Consider the following 18,517-nt stretch of genomic DNA (forward strand, 5'->3'; position numbering starts at 1 on the left):
TTAGGTCATTAGCAAGGCTGTGGAGATCTGATCTACACAAGGAAGAGATAATTAAGCCATTTCATTCCAGTGTTTTGTACCTGGGGCACATCTAAAAACTGCAGGACCGCGGCGCTTGAGGACTGGAGTTTGACATGTGGAGTAGTTCATGACCTGTGAAAGGAATCGCACCACTAATGACTAAAGAAGTAGATTAGCAATAATAAAAGATACACTATTTTTGGTTTACGTGCTTTCTGATAAACTGATATGAATTTGTTGTATTGCTCCTAATCCTGACTTTCTTATCACTATTTAAAAACAAACAAGCAAAACGATAAAACCACACATTTTTTTAATCTTTGAAGGGACTCACAACTTGGTCGCGCCTCTCGCTGGTGGGTCTGAACTTTTCTCTCCAGGTGAGAAATGGTGCGGACCCATTGGTACGGTCAGCGATAAACAAGCCACGTGAGCCAAACCCTGCCCTCGAAAAGAAAGACGTATTTACGCAAGTCACGCTGGGACTTGTATTTTCCAACCGCCAGTCGCTACTGACATTCGGCGCCATAATTAACTACATTTCCCTTGACTCCATGCGCGGCTGGGGGTGGGCTGCTCCAGGACATGCTGCTCTCCTTGGAGTCCATACTGTCCAGTTGTCAATGTGGTCCTGAAACATTTGCGAGTGTTGAATGGCCGTGAGGACTCCGCCGTGTTGCTGAACTCTGACTCCAACAGCGCGTAAGTTCAGCGCTGCATTTTGCTCGCTGCAGAGTGTCTGGCTCAGCCAGTCACAGCTTATTTTACTGATAGCTAGCTTTAGCAGTGCCGCTAGCTGAAAGCTAACTAGCTAACATCAGTAGCAAAGTTGGCAGCTGTTCAGACTGTGGTGCTTCTGACCCCGGTGTCTGTGACATTTTTAGCCGGGGTATTCAGTTTTCTTTACAGTGATAAAGCCTCCTGTGGTTCATAACCCGGGGATAAGCTCCTTTCAACAGAAGGAACTTGAACAGTGGTTCTTGTCCTCCAGCACTACCTGCCCAATGTCAGCTAGCTTAGCATGACTCTGTAAACAAGAGCTTTACTGAAGCTTTAATCTTCTGATTATTGCTTAAATTAACCCCAGCAGATATGCGTCACAAAATGACTTTATTTTAAAGGAAAATAAAGTCGTAATGACTTCAGACAAGTGGTATTTTTAGCTGCTAAAAGTTTTGTCACTAATAGTAAACCTGTCTTAAAGTCTTGGATTTTTCCCCTTCTTTTTAAGTTAGTTTAGAAACAAATTACCTAGTCTCTTCCAGGCTCCAAAATCATTTAAGTTTGACCTCTGACGTGTCTAACAACATGTAATTCATGGCAAACCTGGGTGTGGAAACGACTTAATCATTACTGTTTGTTGAACATTTCTGCAATGAGGAAACTTTTCCTCATTGCTGCATGACCCAATCCGGATCAAGCTACAGCTGCCAGACAGGAAACCTCATGTCCGCCCAATGCTTCTAAGGGCTCCAGGTTTCTGTAGCTGCAAGATTAGTCACAGGGACAGCTAATTATATGACTAATTTTAGTGTTGTACATTATGGCCAGTCATATCTACTTTAGTCTCTAATATTACTGTCATGAATGTTAACTGGGGTCTCTAGATATTTAGCTACAGGTATAATTTCAATTCAATTAAAACAGAAGTTAAATGTTCCCATAGCTTATTTCATCAAAGTATGTTAAAAAGAGTCGTGCATATTGATGCTTTGGCCAGGATCAGGATGAAGAGGCCTCTGACTAAAGATTGTTGCTGTATTATGATCTCATGACTATAACAACATGCTAACAGCTCAATAGAGTCAATATTACTCAGTAATGTGTCCTGGATGACGCCATGGTTGGTGGCAACCATGGCGCATCGCTAATCCAGCTTCTTTGCTTTTGCTACCTCTCTTTGATCAAGCTGTATCTTTAGAAAGCTGGGCAGAGAGAGGTTGGAGTAGGGGATGTAATCCTGGTCTGTTATGATGGATGGAAGAGACGGTTCCAAATTCCTCTCTCCATCCATGAAGCCTCCTTTTTAACTCTGGGATCAAAGTTCAGGTATTATTCAAACTTTGGAGATGCTAATCACCTGCTCTTAATCGTAGAAAACAAAAATACATTTTTGCTGTGGTTACGCATCTAACAACTACCTGAAAGTAAAAATAAAAAATCGAAAGCAAAAATTCTTTCAGCTGCAAAACATCCAAGGTTGGGATCCCAAGCATCACCTTGGGATGAAATGCTGACACATTTCCGTCAGCTGTGATGGACTTGAAAAAAAAACTATTAAATCCCTTAGAATAGTCACAGATTGTTGGACAGCAACAATTGCTTTCTGTAAGGTCATTGCTGATGAACTATGTGAACACACAACAGCAAACATCTCTGCTTTTGGAGCTTCTTTGGCTGAATACCTGATGGAGGTCCTTGGAGATAAAGCACCTGCTACTTTTTTTTTCTTTTTTTGACTCTCCTAAATCCGGCCAGGCACCCAGCAAGGAGCTGGCATGTCAGGATCAGGAGCCAGAGGCCTAAAGCAGGAATGTTACAGTTACCAGAGTGAAAGACAAACAGAAACTCTGACTGTGTACTTTAGAGAGGCAGTTAACACAATATGAGCTGAAAATGTGGATAAAGGAGGAGAAGGGCGGCTTGATGAGCCTGGTCAGATCCCAAACACTGACTGACCCACTCAGCTAACTGAAACACTCATCCCTTGTTCCAAAATAAGGAACTGGCTTTAGGAACGATTATGGAATGATTATATGGGTCATGTGTTTCCTCATTCAGCAGACATTTACTGATATGTTTTCATATGAGAGTCAAAGGTCACTTAGGATGTATAAACTGTTGTAAAATCTGTTGGGAGTTTTCCTGCAGCTCCGTGTCAGAGATTAGCTCAGTGTGACCATGGTAACATGGTAGACCTCCATAATGCACAGTATTGTTAAGGCCAGGAATTTCTCTACATGCTGCTTCCTAGAAAGTAATGACTGCCAGCTGTTAGCATTAGCCAGCAGTGAATCCTGAACACCACACTGGAGGCTGTCACTTCTTTTTTTTTTTAGATTAAGGTGTTGCTTTTTGAATCCTTTTGACCTACTTCATGTTGAGAGGAAGATTCTCTAAGTGATTTCTTGTTTGTACAGATCAGGCCTGGGTTTGGTTAGTGGAGGGAAGACATGAAAGTTTAGCTTTCATGTCTTGTTTAATTTGTTCCCCTACAGACTGTGGTTGACCACCAGGACGGAGAAGGATTAGGAGAGGAGGCGGAGGATGATGATGATGCAGCACATCCTTACCCATGGGACCCTGTGGCGGGTGGTGGCGTGGCGCTCGCTGGCGGCAGGCACAGCCGTCCTCGAGCATCCGGCGGCGACGGCGTCCAGGTTCTGCGTGCTCCGTCTGTCGCTGCTGCAGCCCGCCACCCAGAGATGGGTGTCAGCATCCACCTCCAGCAGAGCAGCACATCAGCCAAAGCACCAATCCCCACAGAAACAATCAGCACAACCTGCATCTGACCCGCCTTCGCAGGACGGCCCCAAAGGGCAGCCGGAGAAGGCGGACGTTGACCCGCTGCAGGACAAGTCCATCGGTCTGGTCCAGAGGTTTAAGAAGATGTTGAAACAGTACGGGAAGGTGATGATCCCAGTTCACATAGCAACGTCCTCCGTCTGGTTTGGAACCTTCTATTACGCTGCTATGAAGTGAGTAGCATTTAAGACTTCTAACATAGAAATCAACCTCTGGTTGAAACTTAATGAGAAGTTTTCTGACTGAACAGGAAGTGTAATGTTTTTGACATCTTCTAATAGTTTTCTGTTGCTTGAACTCCACAGAGGTGTGAATGTAGTGCCGTTCCTAGAGATGATTGGTTTCCCAGAATCCATAGTTGGCCTTTTGAGGAATTCCTCTAGTGGCTATGCACTGACCGCCTACGCCATGTTCAAGGTAGCGTCAATACTGCGGTTTGGGCAACAGACCGGTCTAAGAATGATCCAAGTATGGCTCTCTGATGGGATCAGGTTAAAGTGTTCTCCTTTGTTTCCTCTACAGATTGCAACCCCGGCTAGATACGCAGTGACGCTAGGCGGAACCTCACTGTCTGTTCAGTACCTCCGCAAACAGGGCTACCTCTCCACACCACCGCCCGTCACAGACTACATCCAGGACAAGATGGAGGCGACCAAGGAGAGATTCACAGAAAAGATGGAGGAAACAAAAGGACTCATCTCTGAGAAAATGGAAGAGACTAAAGACAAGCTTTCTGAGAAGCTGCAGGAAACCAAAGACAGAGTTTCAGAGGGGAAATCGTTTTTTCGGAAGAAGAACGACTAGTGGCTCACACGTACACGAGGCTCCTGCTTGCTAATCTCGTTTTGTGGAGTTGACAGAGTGGGGGCGAGTAACACTTCATTTCTTTAACTGTCTGGAGGTGTGAGACGTTGCACTATCCCCATCTGGACTCCCGTCAGTTATCACTTTGGTGTCTATTTATGTGTCAAATCGGTCCCTAATTGTCTGAACCTTCCCACAATGCACTGCAAATGTAGATCAGCCAGCAGCTTAGCCGCCTGCTGGCAGCGCCGTTTCCTGGCTCTGCCGACTCAGGCAGGATTTCCACGGACTGGATCTGGCCTGAGTCGTCTCCTGGCTGCGAAGCAACTGCCAGTTTTACTTGAACACTCGGTGAGCCAGGTGAAGACGGCCAGACACAGAGCTGTGCTAAGCCTTCTGACTGAACAGAAAATAAAACTTGAAGCTCTTCGTTGACCGTCTCATAGTTTGTTAAATAAGAAAGAGATTTCACCTTGTGTCTTTAAACGTAATTAACCAGAAATAATGTTTTTTTTAATGAGTTTTTCTCTTGATAGTCAAATAATATATCACATTGGTTGTGGTTTCTGCAATATGAGAGCCAAGTTGAAACAGGACTAAAGCGGAGGATGGTTTGGTACAGTTTACATGAGGTAAGCACAGCTGCACAGTCCTGGTCAGAACTCCAGGACGGATTCTGATCAGACGGAGGAGAACGAGTCGGCCCTGAATGTTGAGGCTTGTTGTGACAGGAGACTAATGATTGTTGGAAGCTTTCTGTGATCACAAAACTTCAAAATTTCAATCTGGAGACAATGAATCAGAAATGAGGTTCAAAAGGTTTTCATCCATCCATCCATCCGGGCCAGGAGGCGAGGGACACCCTGGACAGGTTGCCAGGACAACACAGAGACAGACGCAACAAAATAACCGTTCAAACCCAGGATCTTCTGCAAGGCAACAGTCCTACCAATATGGCCTCATCTTGATGGAAAAAAATTCATTCAATAAACTTTGATCCATATTTTGTTTTTGTTGCTGAGAATGGGGACAAAAAATTGTAGATCTAAAAGATGTGAAACATTCAACCAAAAACGTGAAGTATTTCTATGAACTTCTCATGAAAATGCAAATCTTTGAATAAGATTAACAATCATTTGCAGATCCTCTTTCTCCAAAAATATGACTGCTTTTTAAGTTTTGTTGCATATTGAATTTATCATGAGGCATAATAATAAACCATTATCATAATTAACTCATTTAGGCTTTTTTATTAGAAACTGCTGACATTTTTCTTGATACCCGAGTATTTTGTCCTTCATGGCGTTTGGGCCGCGGAGCAGAAGGAGTTTCTGACCGGGACTGTAAACGGACTGCTGTATAGAACCCAGATATTAAAGTTTCACAATGTGACAGAAATAACTTGTTTCACTTAGTAAACAAACTGATGTCCTCACCAGAAATTCACTGATGTTTGGTCAAAATCACACCGAATAAACGTGATATGAAAATCATCACATTTGTGTGTAATTTTTGAGTCACAGCATGACGAGCCAAATGTTCTTGAAGAAATGGCAAAAGCACCAGGCTTCCTATGGAAGCAGTAAGGAGAGAATATTTCTTCCTGTTGCCCTTTTAGATAAAAGAAAATTGCTCGGTGTGCGACGGCTGGACTGGAAAATCCACTTTAATTTTGCTGCTAAAAAGTTGAGACCAAACGATATAAGACGAGAGATAAACCTTTGAGCTTTGATTTGTACTTGAATCACAGGTTGATCAGGAAGGGGGAAGGTTCTGATCCGATCAAATGGACCTCCAGAGCAGCAGTTTACCCACCGAAGAGGAAACCTGGAGGATCAAACCTCACAAAGCAGCCAATGGCCGACGGGCCCAGGAGAAAAGACGGCTGGCTCGGCCGAGCATCACGGCTGATCCAGTGGTGAAGGATTTGCACATAGACATCGAGTATTCATTACGTTCTATTTTAAGTCTGTGTTCCGAAATTTTTGTTCACTAAAAACACAATATTCCATTAAAAAAATATTTTCAAAATTGCTTCAGATCCAAGTGGAAATACCTGAAAAAACTCTGATATATTTGATTTCATCCCTTATTTTTACCATTTGGAAATCAATCCAAAATGTTCACAGTCATCACGCATGAAGGAGTTGAAAATATTTTGTTCATGTTCTTTTTGTTGTTTTTTTATTTTTTTATCTTTGCAACAGACTCATAGCCTCCTCCCTCCTGCCCTCCCAACTCATCCAACAAATATTTTTGTACTGCAGCCAAAGCAGCAGATTGCAGGATGTATATCATAAAGTTAGCGGTTAAAGTTCCTGAGGACAGTCCTTCAGGCCTGTCAGTGATCAGAAATGCTAAGCAGATGCAAACATCCCATCATTCCTCAGGTAATCTGCTCCAGCCTGTCGCCGTGGCTCTGAATAAAAACGTGCATGGAGGAGCGACAATGACCTCTGCTGTCTGAGGTAATGAACAGCTGTTTATGCAGCCCACGGCCCTCACACCAACACCTGCGTTCTCCCACTGGGAGCGTGGCACAGAGGACAGAGCACCACTTTGACTCCAGAGATGTTTATCGGCTAAAGCCAATCTGTGTTCCTCAGGTGTGAATCTGTGGCTAAACATCACTCAAGTCGCAGGGAGCCAGAGAGAACCTGAGGTGACCAACAGGTCAGGAGGGAAATGAAGAAAACAACAACGACCCCACTGTGGGAGGTCATGTTTCCAGGTTTTTGTCCTCTGTGGACAGAAAGTTTTCACACTCCTGATGTATTATTAAACCGTCACATTAGGGGTCAGATTTGTTTCAGTTAACATTCGAAATAAGGATTTGAAGTAGGGAACATTCTAAAATATTCAAAATAGCAACATGACTCAAAGAATAACGTGAAATAATCCAGCAGCGTCCCTTTTGTTAAATATTATTAAATATCTGTGTTGTTTATCTCTGGAGTTTAGCAAAGTGTTCTACTGACTGAAGAGAAACTTAAAGAAATCTTCAATTTACCAAAATGAAAAATAGCTGCATTTAAAGGCACAAACACCAGGACAGATAATATCATTTTAAACTCTCACAAAAAAAATAAATAAAAAGTTTTGGCAAATTCTGACATTTTTGTGGTGTCAAATTTACACCAAAAGTCAAGAGGAGTGCTATTTTTATGAACTATGAATCCCACTTCCTACTGCAGGCGCAAAACAGAACATAATGAGTTACAACCCTGTGGAATGTCACAGGGGTCACTAATCTTGTTTTTATCTGAACGTCTGATTAAAATGTGCAAAAAAAATAATTAAAAATTAAACAGTAAACCTGTGTTTTTTGCTTGACTTTTTAAATAGACGTGTGAAACATTTTGTTTGTCTGGTTTGTATATTCTGGCATCTCAGTTGTACTAAGAACTATTTTGACTCAGCAGCTCTGAAACCTTTGTGAGTCGTTCAGAGGTGAACTAAAGTTTTTCTGTCTGCCCACACCACATGATATTTCTCAAAGATCTTAGGAATAATTCAGATACTTTAGGTGGGAAAATATCCTCCTTGGTCAGCGGTGGTTTGAACCCTGAAACTTTAACAAAAGATGTCATATTTTGCTCTGTCTCTTTCTTATAATGGAATTATCTTTAAAAAGAAAATCATCAGGACTAACTGTGTTGGTTTAGATGACAGACGGCAACAGTGTTTGAAAAACTGGTTTATCAGCAAATTTACTTCTTTTTTATATAAATCAATGCCCGTGGGTTTTTGGGCGCACCATTGCACTGAAACTGCATTTGTAAAAGTTTCAAAGAGTCAGTATTATATAAAATCCACATTTTTTGCCTTTACGTGATGTTTTCATGTTATTCCCTCATCATAAACTTGATTCTTGACTTGATTCTTTCATGCATGTTTTGTGAAGTCATTTTACTCTCCATGGCAACAAAATGCCTGGTTTGACCTAGCCCCGCCTTCGAGGACGAAGCTCCTCCTCAGAGCTGCAGAATGGAGGTTTTTAAGCTTCTGCTTTGAGGCAAACGTCCCCCACTCACCATAGTGTGGTTAACTGGTTACTCCAAGTTCAGGTGTGTGTGTGTGTTTGCATGTCTGTGTTGCCCTGTGATGGACTGGTGACCTGTCCAGGGTGTACCCTGCTTCTCGCCTGATGACCACCAGAATTAGACACCATTGGGTCCTGTGAAGAGAAGTCACTTGAGTCCTGCAACCTTCAGATGTGTCCCTGATGTGAGGTGTGTGTGTGTGTGTGTGTGTGTGTGTGTGTGTGTGTGTGTGTGTGTGTGTGTGTGTGTGTGTGTGTGTGTGTGTGTGCAGTCTGAAAATGAGTTAAAAGGGGATCTCGTTCCCAGCAGCGTTTGGCAGCTCCAGGTTCACGCAGAGGACAAGACGTTGTGAGTGAGTTGAAGGGTTTTGAACACGAGGTTTGTTTCACTCCTGAGGATGTTACGACAAGTCGCCAGATGGAGCCTGTCTATAAATAAGGCATTCTGGCTTAAATATACAGAAAGGCATGTTTTATGCATAAGCTTTCTTTACATGGCTGAGTGAGTCATTTCCTGCCTGTTCAGAGAGATTGCTGCTGATGACTCTCTAGAAAACAAAACGGAGAGAAAGATGAGGAGCGATGCTTCCCTTCGGATCTGAGCACTGGGCCAGAAGCAGAGGAATCAGCAGATTTAGAAGAGAAACGCTCTGGAAGGTTGAAGAGTTGGATCGGATTAATGGTTTATTGAAATCAATCATTGACTAGGCTTCGGCGACATGGACTTAAAGTTTTATCACGATACTTTATCGGACTATTCCGATAAAAATGAAAGTGACGATAAAAACCGTTTCTTGCCTCTTTGTAGGCAACTGGACAAACACTGATATAGAAAACATTTTTATTTTGTAATAGATCAGCTTTAAACCAGAATTTATAATGTTATAATGACAGTTCTAAATTATAAAGAACATTTTAGTAAATTTTAATCATTTCACTAAATTTATAACATTTTTAAAATCATTTTTCTCATTAGAATTTTGAATTGCCATTAACATTATAAATGTCAATTAATGTTTAAAAATGTTTTAACGTGATAAATGCCCACCCAGTTAATTTAGTAATTAATGAATCATTAAGTGTAATAGACTCAAAAACTGCCGTTTCATCTGGTTGAAATTCTGCAATTATTAGTCCATAAAATAAACACACAGCCGTGTATTTTGTATGAGTTTTTTCTTAGCATGTCTTCGGTGTTGTCTGAACAGCAAATTGTCTTTTGGGGAAAATAAAGTTCACTTCAGGACTTTGCAATGCATAGATACCCAACCACAACATTTACGTTGGAGAGCAAATTTTGAAAGCCATCGTTGAAGCCCGTCGGGAACCGCTGCCCCGCAAGCCAACTCCTGATGCTTCGTTTAGTTTCCGACAAATGAATGAAGCATCAGGTCCTGGCCCTAAAGCTGCAGAGCAGAGCGGGAAGCAGCAGCCATGTTCTGAAAGCTCTGCTCCTCTTTCTGTGAACAGACAGGAGGCCCAGCAGGAGGATCACTTTTAAAGTTTTATTTGTTACGCTGCAGTCTGACTACAGCATAAGTACAAGCATAAAATCTTTGACTACAACAGCACTTAGAGCGACATTTTTTCACTTCTTTTTTTTCTGCTTTTCTGTAAAAGTATTGCAATAACAGACCTTAGGCCTAAAACCTATTACATCACAATTGCTTAAATAAAAAGAGGCAATAATACACAACAATTTTACCTCTGTGTTACATACATAGATATATATATATTTATATATATAGATATATGGTTACTAAACATGACCATATAAATATATATCATTCTCTATATATATATGTATATATATATAGATTTCAGCACAGAGGGGGAGGGAGGGGTACAAGAAGGATTCATTTTTGTAAATAAAGCAAACTGATGTTACAAAACCCATAATGGAAGCAGTCCTATGGTAAATGTCAGGACAAACTGTTGAGACGTTATTACTGGAGGTGGAACGATACGAACAGCTGCTGGAGTCCAGACTGCAGAGAGGAGGGAAGAGGAAGTCAGTCTTTTCTCTTCCCGGAAACAAAACATCCAAACATGAGGAGAGCAGAGGCAACTTTATCCCCAAATCAAAACAACACAAGTGCCACTTATTTGGTGCTGTGAAGAAGAAGAAGAAAAAAAAAGAAATGGCGCGTAGCTATGTACATCGTCTATAGATAAGAATGAACATGCTCTGCAGTTATTGTACAGTGGAGTTCTTTTTAGTACATATTAGAATGGCTGCAGGTTAAACATGACGCCTGTTATACATTGTGCCAGATATACTGCTGTTATGTAGAAAATAAGCGGCTAAATAATAGAGTAGAAGTAACCGATAGTTTTTAACCCGGAGCTTGTTTCCTGCTGCTGGTGCAACCTCGTGAAGCCAAGTTCCTCTAGAGCTTCGCCTTGTCGTCTCCCTGCTGACAGGAAGTAAAGCTCCAGTCAGACTGCCATGTTCCTGACGGCTGCCGTCACAGAGGCTGATGAGCCTGGCTCATTCGTTGGCACGTCTGGCAAGGATGTCAAAAAATACAAATACCAGATCAAAACCTCAAACACATCCAGCTTTATCTGCAGCACTGAAAATGATGAACTCGAGAACATTTATTTAGTGGGGAATTTCCTATTTTTTATTTGTTTTTACAGAACCTCTACTGCCTCAGCCTGCTGGGGGTTCTTCTGTAAATATTTTGTGTTTTTCCACCACACAGTGCCAGTGCATCCTTAAAAAGTCTTGAATTTGTGTATCTAAAAATGAAAGCCTTAAAATGCCTTATATTAGCTTTTTAAAAGTAAGTTGACCTAAAATATGTTAATCACAGGTCTTGGCAGGACTATTTAATTGTAAGTTCTGTGTATTTTAGTTCTTGAGTCACACACTGACATCTTGATTGTGTTCTGTGACTCTATGCTCTATGCTGTGACCCTTCCTTGCTACCAAGGAAGCTTTTTGGGGTCAGTATAAATTTACCACCAGTTGACTGGACAACGTTCAGATATAGCTCATTCATAATGGTCTTTTAAAAAAACGTCTTAAATGTCCCACCCATCCCTTTTAGGCCTGAGGACGTATTTTAAAATAATAGTTCAACAAATTTTTAATCTAAAAAAGGATTTTTTTGTATATTAAAAAAATATATGTTTTTTCACGTTAATGAGGTTTCTCAGACTTCAGGAGGAAAAACAAGCCCACAGCATCACAGATCCTCTGCCAAACCTAACAGAAGGTCTTTTCCTACATCCAACCTTTTTCTCCTATATGACTCCTCCAGCCATGCTGCTGCAGCAACAGAATCTGTTACTTCTCATTTGTTCCCCAGAGTTACAGAATATTATGGATTACTAATTAGAAATTCTTTGATACTCTAATCAACAGATTAGAGTATCAATCAGTTGATTTTTTTTAATCAATTGATTGATTAAAAAAATTTAACTTTTTTAAATCAACTTTAAAAAAGTTGATTAAAAAAAATGAACTATTGGTTTACTTGCATTTTTCCCACTGAATAAATGCACTGAAATGCAAAGGTTGCATTTGTTCAGGTTTCTGAGCTGCTGCAAGTAAATCTGGGTTTGGTTCAAACATTTGTACAGAACCTCTACTGCCTCAGCAGTAGAGGTTCTGTTCTATTGGACATTTTAATGTCCAATAGAGTCAGTCATCTGTGATACTAAATAGATCATTTTTATTCCATCTGATCGTCGGTCGGGATGAACCCGGCACCTTTTTTCCGGGTTCTGAGTGACGGCTGGCGCTGCGACAGAGGAAACCCATCGACAAGCTACTGAAGCTCAGCCATATCATAACACACTATTATTAATAAGAAAATATCAGAAGTTGTAAATGTGTGTTGCAACCATATTTTCTGAGCATACTTTGAAAAACACGTTTTCTTATGAAAAAAAAACAGACAAAGCACATTTTTAACTGTAGGCATTTACAAATTTGATGTTGCCCTCTTAAAATTTTTATATTGTCTATACAGTATATTACATTATTCACAACATATTTTTCATGGTTTCTACCCACTGGGTAGGATATGTGCATAATATATTCAAGTTATATACAGCACCTTACAAACAAACATAAAGAAAGACAGACTACTGAAAAAAGCACCGTTGGAAGTGAGGCACAACGAAGGTGGGAGCTTTTTGAGTGCAAGTGGGTTCCTATGTCTGCTCCACAGTCCCGTTACAGTGCTGCTCGGAATACCTTCGGTGAGAACAAGGGGGGGCGGGGATGATCCTAATGGATGAAATTTGGGATCAGATTCAGTTCAGAAAGCTTTTGATTGCCCAGAAATGGATGATTCTGGAAGGACCTTGAACACTTCAGCTGTGCTCCGCCAGACCGGAGACGGCGCCTGCCTGGATTCCGAGAAGCAGTGTGACAGAGGCGTGGTCTGCTCAAACATGAACATTAGGCACCGTATTTACTCATATATTAATAACATGCAAACCTCCTTGTAGAAAACATAAAATTTATCTTATTTATCCTCCATTTACAAGCTTATGACTGCGCAGTACAAACAAGCTTAAAAAAAAGAGAAAAAACCCCAAAAAACAAAGGGTAGGAAGGGAAAGAAAAGAAAAAAACCATAGAAGAGATCTGAGTGTGAAGCAGCTCCCTGCAGCTAAAGACCAAAAGTACCAGGAGTCCCAGGTTCCTGTTGGCTTCACTGCAGCTTTCTCTCCTAAGCTTAGGATGAGTGGAGGAGGACAGGATGGACAAGACAGAGAAAGGCTGGCTGAGGGAGGGATGTGAGAAGCAGCAGTAGCAAAGACAGTGGTAGCAGCAACAGCAATAGCAGCAGCGATGTAGTAGCATACACACGCACACACACACAAGCAGAAAGACACAAGCCGGATATCTGCATACATACATTCAAACACACGGAATTAGAAGCGATTCAGGCGCTTCAGCCCAAAGTGAGCTAAACGTCCCTCTTTGTGATGTTGGAACTGAAAATCTAGCTTTAGCTTAACCCTCCCACTGTCTGAAGAGATAGGGCCGTTTCAAGCCCACAGGCTTTTCGCACTTTTACAAGCTTTTTTCCATGTGTGGTTTTGGTCTGACAGCTTCTCCGCTGTCCGACCGTGTCATCTGTCGCGCTCCTCCTGAGCGTCACGCTAAGACCACGGGAGGGTTAAAAAAACACAATGAACATGTGGACTTCCAGACACATTTTCTGTTTTAGTTTGATATTTCTAAATCACTCTCACTGCATCTCTATTGCTCAAGTCGCACTAAACTGTGAAGAGGCTCCAGGGAAGTTAAGGTGTTACTGCACCTGGAAATGTGTCTGCTCCGTCTCTACCCAACACAAATCAATGTGTCGAAATTAATTCAGCCGCTTTATACTTAATATTCTCCGGGATCCAACAAATCTCCTGAGAAGAGATCTTTAGATGACTAAAGACTGCAAAAAAATTCCAGTTGGTAAAAAAAAAAAAATAAAAATTTGTCCAAAGTCTGGATCCAGAGAGAACCACTGTCAAACATTTTGAAAACTTTCATCTTACTACGTTTCCCTGCCTTGTTTTTCAGTTGTGGAAGTAGATACATTATGACCATCACTATCATAAGGGTAATAATGCTCCTCAGGTTCATGGCCTTCCGGTGCATCTAATATTGCAGTGACACTGTTTTGAAGTGCTTCACCAACAGGGAACAGTCAAAGACCACCAAGACAGAATTAAGTTCAAAATTGGTAGGTAGAAACGTGCAGAGATCCATTAACAGTTCCTTCATTCAGAGCAGATTAAACTGTGTTCTGTTTAATCTTTTTGTCTGAGACATTTAAACTCAGTTTTTTATCTAAAACATTTTGGTCTCTTAGATACTAGTGAAGGGGGAAGGGCTATACGGTTGTGTGTCGTGTTACTTCATAGTAAGTTGATAACTGTGTTGCGATCTTCTGAATGGTGAGCGAACTGTAAGGTCTACGGTTTGGCATTCCTGTTTCCATTCAGATCAAACTTCTTGGTTGAATGAAAGCAACTTTTAAGTTCGCCAGAAGCATGAATCACTTAGGAATAGAAAACAATAAAATACAATGTCAAGATAAAAGCAGCCTGATCTGCCAGAAAAGAAGAAAGATTGTAATGTCCACCATATAGCCCAATCTGCATACATTAGTTTACATAGATGTATCAAAAGTGATACCAAAAATGTGCAGATGTTCCACAATGTTCCTTAGATAGAAACATGCATGCCAAAAGAAGCAAGAATAGCTGTGTTTCCATTACAAACATGAGCAAATCTTTGTCTATATTCCATCAATATAAAAAACCCCTAAATTTTGATATTCTGTCATTTCCATTACATAGGAAATTAGAATCACATGTGATAAGCCATGGCAACGAGGGTTGTAAACATAAAACATGTTCATAATTCAGCCAATCATAGCAGACGCTAGTGACTTAGTCAGGCGTTGGAGCGGCAAACCACTTATACATGCAACTATGTAATTGTTGTGTTTACTGAAGATGAAACACAGTGGAATGACACACAACTCTTTAAGAACTGTGTGATGCTGTGAGAGCTCTGGTGGAGCCATCGTCTGAAAAAAAAACAAAAACATCATCCTCCTACCACTTCCTGTCATCTTATTTGTCATTTCTGCCAGTAGTAATATCAGGTTGTTGATCACTTGGCTTGTGTGATGGGAATAATCTGTTTCTTTTAGAGTTCTGCAAAATACATCTAATCTGATAGGGCTGAAAACCACCTCTTCCTAACGCTAAAACGTTTGATCAAAAAACGTTTGATCAGAATTAGCGAGTTTCCATTAAGATAATTTATTTACGTAATTTCAATTTGCACATTTTTTACGGTCAATGGAAACGCAGCTTGTGTGAAAAATTGAGCAAATTAGATAAATATGACGAGATCTGAGAACTGATATTTGATCCCGTGAGTCATCACTTCTCTGTCGCTGCAAATATGAATTTATTCCCCCAGATGCGAGTGGTCAGAAACTACATTTGTCAGATTTGTTGACACTTTGCTGGAGCTTGAAACTGAATCTGAAGCTTATTTTGTGAAAGTTGCTAGAACCTGTTTCGTCTCTTTGGCTACTGACCATTGTCCATTCCTGGGTTTTTAAGAAATGCTTTGCTGAACTCATACAAGAAAAAACAAACAACAACAAAAAAACATGTATTTAAGTGTTAAAAACTCCAAGCAGGCAGATCAGAAATCACTCAGAAGGACGCACACATACAATACCTATGCAGGAGCTTTAAGTGCTTTTCAGTGTTGCCTAGGGTCTGAGCAACAAACACATGGACACACTCGTACTGCAAGGAGGAGACTGCATCAGCATGCTGCCAAACGACGACTCCACTCCAGTCTCAGCTTTAAAGGGCTTGGCTGACTCTGCATCATCTTTGCACACAAATGGCAGGATGGGCGATGAGCAGTTTATCTTTGCAGGGCGGGAGTGGAGGGAGAAGAAGGTGCACTGAAATGTGCTGAAGTGAGATAGAGCAAGCGCAACAGCAGAGATTGAAGGCAACAATGAGGTGAAAAAAAGGCTAGATTTTCTAGTTATCAAAAAGGACCCTCTGGTAGCCCTTTGACGTCAACCACAGTCAGTTTTTTTTGTGGAATCCTTATTTAAGCGATCTTTACTTGATCTTTTAGATGTGTGTGTGTGTGTGTGTGTGTATGTGTGTGTGTGTGGGTCGTCGCTCATGTGAAGACGGAGGGTTGAGCCTTGTATTGGTTTGCAGAACTGCGGGAGGGTTTCTGAGATCCGTGTGGCAGAATGCACTGTGCGGGTCGACAAAGAAAAGGGTCAGGTGCTCAGAGAACAGAACAGGACAGTTTGGAGAGAAGAACCTCCTTTGACCAAGACGGCAAATAAAACCTAACACGCGTTGAAGTGTTTAAAACACAGTTTCAAAGGGGCGGTATTATGTAATTTTCAGGGACAGAGTGCCATTTTATAGCACAATCCAGTAACTCTGTTACCTACAGTTCTTATAGAACTGCTGTACATAAGAACAGCAGTACATGTGACTTAATTTTTTTTTTAACTTTTTAACTTAACACCTTAAAATAGGGCCTATATCTCTTTAAAAACTCCTGCCCTTTCTGAAACTTCACCATCAGGAAGTCATCACAACATGGCTCATCTATTAATCCTTTAACAAAGTTTTTACCAATAATGAGCTCAGCAGATATGCAGTTCCGCCAGATGCTTGCTAACTGCTACTGGCTAGTCTGAAGGAGCCGAGTTGGGGAGTCGGCTGCTCTGTGAAGCAGAACCTCTGAAACTGGAAAGAGCTTTGTCCTCGAAGGCAGAGCTAGGTCCACCCTGGATAGTTGCCTAGCTTAATGTTTGCCATGGAGATTAAAACATTTCTTAAACATGCATGAAAGAACGATGAGGGAATAACTTTACAAGATGACGTAAAGCTCATATGAGTCGTTTATACATAATACTGCGTCTTTGAACTTGATTTAAATCGTTAGTCAGTTCAAGATTTGAAATGACGAAAATCTTTTTAGTCAAGATTTTAAGAAGCATCACTGCTTGGTCACAAGATAGATTTTTCTCCCCGATTAAGAAGCAGACGTAAAGCAGTACATGGTTATTCTCTTACTAAGTTTCAGTGTGCCTGTTGTGTGAACAGATATTTTAGACTGGGTTCAAGGATTTCTTGCGCTTTTCGAAAAAGGATGGAGATAAGCTTATACTTGTTAGTTTTTGTTAAATTTTTTTTAGTTTTTTTCAGGGTTGTTTTTTGTTTGTTTGTTTTTTGAGAACTTTGGAGCAAGACTTCAGTCAGTCGTTCAGTCCATCCATAAAAAGAAACCCTTGATTTAAAAAAAAGAAGCAAAGAGTAACCCTGCAACAAAAATAAAATGAAAACACAAACATCAGCATCAGATGACATCATGTCCCTCCTCTCTTACGACAAAAGAGATAGTGCAACTTTTAGGGAACTTTTCTTTTTGTTGTGTTGTGAATGTTAGAAGATGTTTGCCCTCTTTGCTTTGCTTCCTCGTGAACCTTGGCACTAAGATTTGGGTTTGTGAGTCTTTTGTTTTGTTTTTTGTTGTGTTCTCCGCATGTCCTGGGTTCTCAGTTCTCGCGTTGTGCACAGATCCCGGTCCGAAAAGCAAATCGAAAAGACAAAAGAAAACAGGAACTTTCTCCCCCGTCCCCATCGTAGAGCTTTCACCAACTGAAAAAAACTCAAAGGCTGTGCTAGCTAGAGTTTTTCTCTCTTTCTCCAAGAGAAGGAGGAAATAAAAATTCCCCAGCGGTGCCGGCTGGATAGAAAGTGAAATGAAATAAACTCTGGGTTTCTCCTTCTTTGTTTTGCTGTAGTTCGGGTCGAGATTTGTTTGTGCGTGGAAGTGTGGAGAGAGGACATGAGAGCGACAGAGTGATACAGAGGCCGATACTTCCATGTCAGCCGTAAACATAGGAGACGGTGCTGAGTCCGGGGTGCTTGGCCCCCCGAGTGCCCCACTCCCCCTTTCCTCACACCAGGTCCTCTGGTTGGCCATCCTTGGCCTTGGCAGGTACTATTGTGCTTTCTGATTGGCCCTGCTGCTGGATCGTCCTGCTCCCCAGTCCCCCTGGATCCCCTGGTCTCCCTATTCTCTGGTTATTGCTGTGCTGGTGTAAAAAGAACGTGGAGCCTGGGAAATGGCCCATCACCTCACTGTACGCTGGAGGGGGCCCCTCCATGCGCCCGTGGCTGCAGGAGTTGGCCACGCTGATGCCAGAGTTACTGCTGGGCGGCCTGGGGCCCCCTCCTCCCAGACCTCCCCCACCTCCTCCAGCCCCCACCAGGCTGCCGCTGTTCCCTATGTCGATCAAGTCACTGTCGTAGATGGTCCGATTGGGCGGCGCTCTCACTGACTCCCGGTTCAGCTCCATCTGCTGCTCAGGGTCGCGGAGCTGCAGCGTGCAGGGCCCCTGGTATGGTGGGGGCTCCTCGCCGTCTGACAACGATATGGTGGGCGGCAAATCGATCTGGTGCTGCATGTAGGGGTAGGTGGGCTGGAAGCGGCTGAAGCGATCGCGCTGCATGAAGGAGGGAGCGGTGAAGCGATCCCTGGCCTGAGGAGCGTATAATACCTGGATCAGAGAGAAACACACAGGG

At 41.8% G+C, this 18,517-nt stretch overlaps 2 protein-coding genes across 3 annotated transcripts in view; one reads left to right on the top strand and one right to left on the bottom strand.

Annotated features, from left to right (window-relative positions):
- Positions 1–507: 507 nt before the first annotated feature.
- On the top strand, positions 508–5,841 carry LOC129367443 (uncharacterized protein C18orf19 homolog B-like). Its single transcript, XM_055041857.1, has 4 exons — positions 508–723; positions 3,240–3,719; positions 3,852–3,963; positions 4,069–5,841. Exons 2-4 carry the CDS (start codon positions 3,289–3,291, stop codon positions 4,348–4,350), a joined length of 825 nt encoding a protein of 274 aa, XP_054897832.1. The 5' UTR covers positions 508–723; positions 3,240–3,288; the 3' UTR covers positions 4,351–5,841.
- A 4,042-nt stretch (positions 5,842–9,883) lies between these two features.
- The window catches only part of LOC129367440 (low-density lipoprotein receptor class A domain-containing protein 4-like), a 215,163-nt gene continuing 206,529 nt past the window's right edge, over positions 9,884–18,517 (bottom strand). For both annotated transcript variants that reach the window (XM_055041849.1, XM_055041850.1), the window contains one exon: positions 9,884–18,492. In XM_055041849.1, coding sequence (XP_054897824.1) covers positions 17,890–18,492 — 603 coding nt within the window. In that variant the 3' untranslated portion in view covers positions 9,884–17,889. The remainder of the gene's footprint in view (positions 18,493–18,517) is intronic.

The sequence above is a fragment of the Poeciliopsis prolifica genome, unplaced genomic scaffold (assembly GCF_027474105.1).
Source record: "Poeciliopsis prolifica strain line A6 unplaced genomic scaffold, Auburn_PproV2 SCAFFOLD017, whole genome shotgun sequence".
NCBI classification, from domain to species: domain Eukaryota; kingdom Metazoa; phylum Chordata; class Actinopteri; order Cyprinodontiformes; family Poeciliidae; genus Poeciliopsis; species Poeciliopsis prolifica.

Excerpts from the sequence above, each read along its gene's own strand:
- LOC129367443 (XM_055041857.1), top strand. The coding sequence starts at position 3,289 with ATGATGATGATGCAGCACATCCTTACCCATGGGACCCTGTGGCGGGTG. Across the intron at positions 3,720-3,851 it reads TTCTATTACGCTGCTATGAA|AGGTGTGAATGTAGTGCCGT; the intron begins GTGAGTAGCATT and ends TGAACTCCACAG. Across the intron at positions 3,964-4,068 it reads CCGCCTACGCCATGTTCAAG|ATTGCAACCCCGGCTAGATA; the intron begins GTAGCGTCAATA and ends TTTCCTCTACAG.